At 43.1% G+C, this 6,836-nt stretch overlaps 1 protein-coding gene across 1 annotated transcript; it reads right to left on the bottom strand.

The window, feature by feature from the left end:
* Positions 1-4,889: 4,889 nt before the first annotated feature.
* LOC120522821 (oocyte zinc finger protein XlCOF6-like) lies at positions 4,890-6,127 on the bottom strand (the record flags this gene model as incomplete). The annotated part of the gene is made up of 2 exons (XM_039743501.1): positions 4,890-5,114; positions 5,551-6,127. Coding segments are annotated over 2 exons (802 nt in total), but the record flags the coding sequence as incomplete, so codon positions are not given.
* Between the last annotated feature and the right edge of the window lie 709 nt (positions 6,128-6,836).

A 6,836-nucleotide genomic window follows, 5' to 3' on the forward strand; every position in this document is an offset into this window, starting at 1 on the left:
TGAACTTTAAGATGTTCATTGAATTCAGCTTTCCACAGGTGGACTACTATCGAGTACTGTAAACATCTCAAGGAAAATCTAAGCAAATAGGAGAGACCTGAGCACCACATGAGTACGATAATAATGGGTATGAATAATTCAGCAATGTGTTTGATTTTTTTTTAATAAATGTTCAAACCTTTCTGAGGACACATTTCCACTTTAGCATTATGGGTTGTTGAGTGTTGATTGAAATGAAACGAATGAAATCCCCAACTAAATAAAGTGAAGAGGTCTCAATACCTTCTAAATCCACCAGTCCTCCCGACAGGCCAGGCCAGGACTGCACCACACGATCCAACAGCACCCATGCCGACAGCCCCCTCATCAACAGACCCCCACACAAACCCTGTCCACGAAGTTGACACCTCCACCTCCATCACCTGCTTTTCTCCCACAGCAGTCATCCATTATGGCCTCCTTCCTGGTTAATGCAACACTTCAACCTCTGCCACCAGCCAGACCTTCATTCTCTCATTCATCGACATCCATAGCCTTCACTTCCATCAGTAGATGGTTCTTCATCACCTCCTTCAAAGATATTTGTGTCCCTTCAATATCATCATCATCATCAGGTGGCTCTTTTCTACTGCATTCTTCACCCACAGCCTTAAAGCCAGTCATAAATAATGGCCGATGTCAGAAATATAAAATGGCGTGCATTAATGGGTGGAAATTAACAAATGAGTTACTAGTGAGATGAGGGAAGAATATTAAATTGTCAGAATTCAGCCTCACATATCTCAACGTCATGGTCTTGAACATTCAGCTCTTCATTTCCTAGCCTTGTTTCTCTTTACCTTTTTGTTATGCAAATCTGTCAAATTCACAAAGCTCTCTGGTAAACCTCTTCAGTGACTCCATTAGCCTGAACACACTTCATACTTGTTCGGCGAACCTGTCGATCACTGGAACACAAAAGATTGATTAGCAAATAACGGAAAAAAGAAAAAAAACAGACTGTAAGGCAAGGAAGTAAAACGGTAAAGGGTATTGTATTGATGAGTAAAGATAACAAACCGCTATTACAGTACACAAACAAACACGGCACTTTAATGTATAAATCCTGCCGCAATGTCACACCTGATGAATAAGAACAGCACTAAATCGACGCTATTTACAGAATCAATCCAGTCCGATAGAAGAAAATCGATTATAAAAAAGTCTTTGAGTAGTGAGGGGCAGAAAAAAGATCCAAGGGTGGCAAAGGATTCCAGAGGAGATCACAAAATGCGTCCATAGATTTACACAAATGAAGATTTGTCCCAAAAATTTGCGTCGATATTAGAGCTCAGACTGGCGTTGGATGTGAAGGGTGAAGCAAATCGCGATGTGGACAAAGACTGTTTGTCATTTTTCCAGTTTGATTCTCCAATGGCATCTCTAACATCATTGGCTGTTATCTTGTTGAGATTTACCCACCTCAGGTACCCTCCTATTCCTTGTGTTCATACAAAATTAAAGTTTGACAAACTAGAGGAGGTGCTCAGGACATTGAGCTCATTCGGGTTGGCTACACGTCACACTTCGACTTTTCAGCCATCACCTTTATTTACAATTCGTGGAGAGTTGAGGCAAACACACCGATGACTTCCAGCCTGTGTAGTGCAACATTCACATGGGACTAACCAGGTCATAAATTCATAGGTGTGGTCTTCTCTATGAGAACTGAAATGGAATAAATTGTATCACAAATTAGGATAAAAAAAATCAGCCCAAAAAATAAAGGTAAATAACTCAGAGCAGAGTTGGCCAGGTGTACCATCGAGCAGCCAGTACACATTAGTCAGGAAAGGCTGGCAAACCAACAGGGTGGAGGGAGTCGCCATTGATGTCAAAGAGAAACTCAACTCCATCAGGTGTAGAGCAGCGTCTCAGTGTGGATTTGACTTGACCGTGTCAGGGATTGGGGTCTTATAAGGTTAAGGAGACGGTGTTGACCTGGATTTGTGGCCAGCCAGAAAGGTTCTTCTTCTACCAAGGAATGAAGAATATAGTGGAAGTGATACAACCGACAGGAAGACCACATTGTGAAGTGATAGGACTGCTCATGAGTACCGATGTTAAAGGGGAAGTTGACTTTACTTTTTGATTCCCCCTGATATGGTGCAAAAGGGAATCTGAAACTGCTGAGAGGTTGTGAGCGAGTCGTGTAACATTTACTCCCTGCAAATCCTAATTGTGTGGTGGGCAATGAGACTCAGCTACCTCAGTCATTTAGCGTCACACGCTGTCCAGCTTGGAGTCTGCATACTGTGACACAAGTTCGTTCCAGTATGATAACTGGCTGTCAACAAGACGGAGACACTGTGGAAACTAGAAGGTAAGCAGAAGTATCACAAGGGTGTCATGTGACTCATGATCACCAGACATTGCTACTTGTGAGCAACATTCTCAAAGCAACAAAGTCCTGCAACTCAAGTCCAGAATTGAGACAAAGTCTCATTGTGTGACACTGGCTTACGACAATATTTGGAGTGGCTGTCAAAATGCAGAAAGCTCACAATTTGTTGGAAATTAGAAGGTGTGCAGAAAAGTCACAAGAGAGTCATGGTCATCAGTAAGATCCTGACATTCCTAGATGTGTAATCTGAGATCTTCGACAACAACAACAACAACAACAACATTTATTTATATAGCACATTTTTCATAAAAAAAAATGTAGCTCAAAGTGCTTTACAAAATGAAGAATAGAAAAATAAGACACAGTAAAAAATAAAATAAGCCAACATTAATTAACATAGAATAAGTTATGTCCGATGGCCAGGGTGGACAAAAAAAACAAAAAAAAAGCAAAAAAAAAAACTCCAGACGGCTGGAGAAAAAAGAAAAAATCTGTAGGGATTCCAGACCATGACACCGCCCAGTCCCCTCTGGGCAATCTACCTAACATAAATGAAGCAGTCCTCTTTGTATTTAGGGTTCTCACGGAAGGATTTCATGATGATGGTCAAGTAGACTTTTGGCTTTCAGTCCATCATTGTTGGTGCATCATGATGTTTTGAGTAGGTGGTTGTGGCGCAGGCCGCCACAACGAAGAAACCGGAAAAAGAAACGGAAGAGAGAGTAGGGGTTAGTTCAAGGGTTTGTTCAAGGAAACAAGATCAACCAACTGTAGTTGTTAAGTGTGACATGCCTTCCAAATTAATGTCTGATAGTTTGACGCTGGCCTAACGGTCATTTATGGTGACTCCTAGCTGTAAGATCAGACACCTTCAAGACAACGAGTTCCACCAACTGTAGCTATTAAGTCTGACATCCGGTCCAACTCAAAGTCATATAGTGTGACACTTGCCTAATGGTCATTTACTGCGACTCCTAGTCAGGAGATCAGACACCTTCAAGGCAAAGAGACCCAGCAGCTGTAGTTGTTAAGTGTGACATGTTGTCCACCTCAAAGTCACATAGTGTGATGCTGGCCTAAAAGTCACTTATTGTGACTCCTACTTGTAAGATTAGATGCCATTTAGGCAACGAGATCCACCAACTGTAGTTGTTAAGTGTGGCATGCTCTCCAACTCAAATACATATAGTGTGACGCTGGTGTAATTGTCATTTCTGGTAACTCCTAGTCAGGAGATCAGACACCTTCAAGGCAATGAGACACAGTAGCTGTAAGTTGTTAAGTGTGACATGTCATCCTAATTAAAGTCATATAGTGTGACACTTGCCTAACGGTCATTTATGGTGACTTCTAGTTGTAAGATCAGACGCCTTTAAGGAAATGAGACCCAGTAGGTGTAGCTGTTAAGTGTGACATGCTCTTTGACTAGATGTCAGCAGTGTAATGCCAAAATCAGACAGCATAGTAATTGGTGTCAACATACAATGAGTATGAAATGCTTAGAAAATTAGAAACTGGGCAGATAACTCATGAGGGAGTCTGTCAACATGCAGTAAGCTGGCAATCCTTAGAAAAATGTTGTGAAGGAGTCATGTCATCCAATATACTGCACCATACCTATTCATATAATGCAGGAAAGAAGCACGGCAACTGAAGTTTTTAAAAACTAAAATGCACTCCAACTTGAAGTTGTGTAGTGTGACTCCAGCCTAACGGTTCTTCCCTGTGATTCCAAGCACTATAATTCAAAGCAGTGAGGTCCTGTAAATTCAGCTGTATAGTGTGACATGTTCTCCGACTCAGACATGAGAAGTGTGATGCAGGTCTAACGGTTATTGTGTATAATTTCAAGTTATAAAATTCAAAATCATCAGATCCAGCAAGTCCATTTGTTAAGTGTGACATTCTCTTTGACTTGAAGTTGTATAGCGCTATCTAATATCTTGTTAAGATGCAATTTTAAAAGTTCTCAAGGTTTCCGCTTGAACTCCATTCTTTATTGAGTTCTACGGTTGTTTGTCATGTTTGTCTCCGCCTTTCCAAAAACAATGCCAGACACCACTGCCATCGTTTGAATTCTTCACATTTCTGAAACAGCACACTTGCGATGACTCAGAACACTCACGTTAAGAGTTGAAAACCTCCATCCCTGTACACACCTTGAAGCCACAGTCTTGATTTTCCATACCCAGGAAATGGCGAAGCACAGAATTAAGATGAGCGGGATGGTTAAAGCAGGAAGTTAGCTCCAAATATATTACAAATTTTCTCTTCATTTTTGTAGTAGCAGTGCTCACAGGGTTCACCCGTGAACATGAAGTGATCTGTGGCAGCTCTGTAGTCACAAATGTCCTGATCTTAAGGGATTACTGAGGGAGGTATCCACCGAATCCCTTTAAACGAGAACAGAGAAGATGCCTTGGTTCATATAGGTGGGCACTTGTACAGCTGGCAGATTTGTCTGTTTAACCCCCAAAGAGTCACATCAATAACACGGACCGAGCGGTCACTCTCCTGCAAGCTTCTCTGCCTCGTTTGATGCCAGGTTCTTGGCATGGATTCTCTTGTGCTTCAGCAGACTGTTTGATACGCGGAATCTCCTCCCACATTCAGTACAAGAGTAGGGCTTCTCGCCAGTGTGGATCCTCTGGTGGACTTGCAGGGTACTTTTATTGGTGAATCCTTGACCACAGTCCATGCACAAGAACTGCTTCTCTCCCGTGTGGATGACCTGATGTCACTGAAGATTACACTTGAGTGTCAATTTCTTCCCGTAGTGAACTCAGAGTCTGGATTCTCCACGGTGTGAATTTTCATGTGGTGTTAAAGGTCTGTAGAAGAAGGTCTTTCCGCAATCTTGACAACAAAATGGCCGCTCCCCACTGTGAATCCTCTGATGCTGCTGAAGTTTCCCCTTCAGTCTGAACCTTTTCCCACACTGGTTACAGAAATACGGATACTCCCCGGTGTGAATCACCAAATGCTCTTGCAGTCTGCCAACAACTCAGAAGCATTTCCCACACACGGGGCAACTGTGTGGCTGCTCTCCGGTGTGGATTCTCTGATGCTGCAGGAGGTCGTTTTTACGTATGAACCTCTTTCTACAGTCGCTACAAGAATGGGGTTTGTCGCCATTGTGAATCTGCTGGTGGCTCTTCAGGCTGTACTTGTAGGTAAAGGTCTTCCCACACTCCTTGCAGCTGGATATCTTGTCTTCGCTGTGAAGCCGCTGATGGTGCTAAAGGGTTCTTTTTTTTTGGTGAACCTCTTTCTTCATTCCACGCAGCTGTAGGGTCTCTCGCCGGTGTGCGACAGATGATGTCGTTGAAGGTCAAGTTTACGAATGAAGCTCTTCCCACACTCCTTACAGCAGTACGGTTGCTCCCCGGTGTGAATTCACTCGTGGAATTGAGGCTGTTCTTGTAGGCAAACGTTTTTCCACACTCCTTGCAGAAGAAGGCCTTTTCGCCGGTGTGACAGCTCTGGTGGTGCTGATGGGCTCTTTTGTTTGTCAAACTCTTCCCGCACTCACTGCAGCTAAATGGCTTGTCTTCGCTGTGCGTCTTCAGGTGCACCAAGAAGTGGCGCTTGTGAATAAAACGCTTCCCGCATTCACTGCAGCAGTGCGGCTTCTCTCCGGAATGAGTCTTCTGGTGAGTCTCGAGGTACACCTTACACACAAACGCTTTTCCGCAATCGGTGCAGCAGTACGGCTTCTCGCCGGTGTGAATGCGCTGATGCTGCCTGGAGCCACCGAAGTGTAAGGCGAGATCAACCACAGGTAAAACGCGTGTCGAAAGAAATCTCTGTCCAAAAGTTCTTATTTAAATTATTTAGTGAAAGTTAAAAGCAAATAATCCACACAGGAATAAAAGAAAAAATAGTTACACGCGTAGAATTAGGCAAAAAAAGGAAAAATGTATCTTCTCTAAACGTAGCTTTTCTTGAGAATTTTTAGTTATTTCTATACTTAAAAGTTCTTTACTTCTTCTTTCTACACTTAAAGCTTTTTAGCTTCTTCTTCTGTACGCTTTAAACGTACACGGCTTTGCGCCTAAATAAGCACGAGTTACTTCACACACTCAAACGGCCTGTAGCCCCGTTAGCAAGAGCACGTGCCCTGTTACTGTCACAGTTTAAAACCGTATGGGATTGGTTCCTCCCTTTCGCCCTGTGTTAGCTGGGATTGGCTCCGGCAGACCCCGTGACCCTGTGTTCGGATTCAACGGGTTGGAAAATGGATGGATGGATGGATGCCTCTACACCTTACACATGGCAAGGCTGTCACTAACTGAAGAATAAGGTTTACTCAAAGCTGTTAGAAATGTAAAGTCACATGCCTACAGGCTCAACCCCACCACCTGCCCCCTGAATGAAGCCTCATCACCTGTGAGCGCTCACTTTATAGAAAATGGGAAATATCTGTATTGCAAGAATTAATAAGTTGCTGATG

This window comes from Polypterus senegalus, unplaced genomic scaffold, assembly GCF_016835505.1.
Source record: "Polypterus senegalus isolate Bchr_013 unplaced genomic scaffold, ASM1683550v1 scaffold_6689, whole genome shotgun sequence".
NCBI classification, from domain to species: Eukaryota; Metazoa; Chordata; class Cladistia; order Polypteriformes; family Polypteridae; genus Polypterus; species Polypterus senegalus.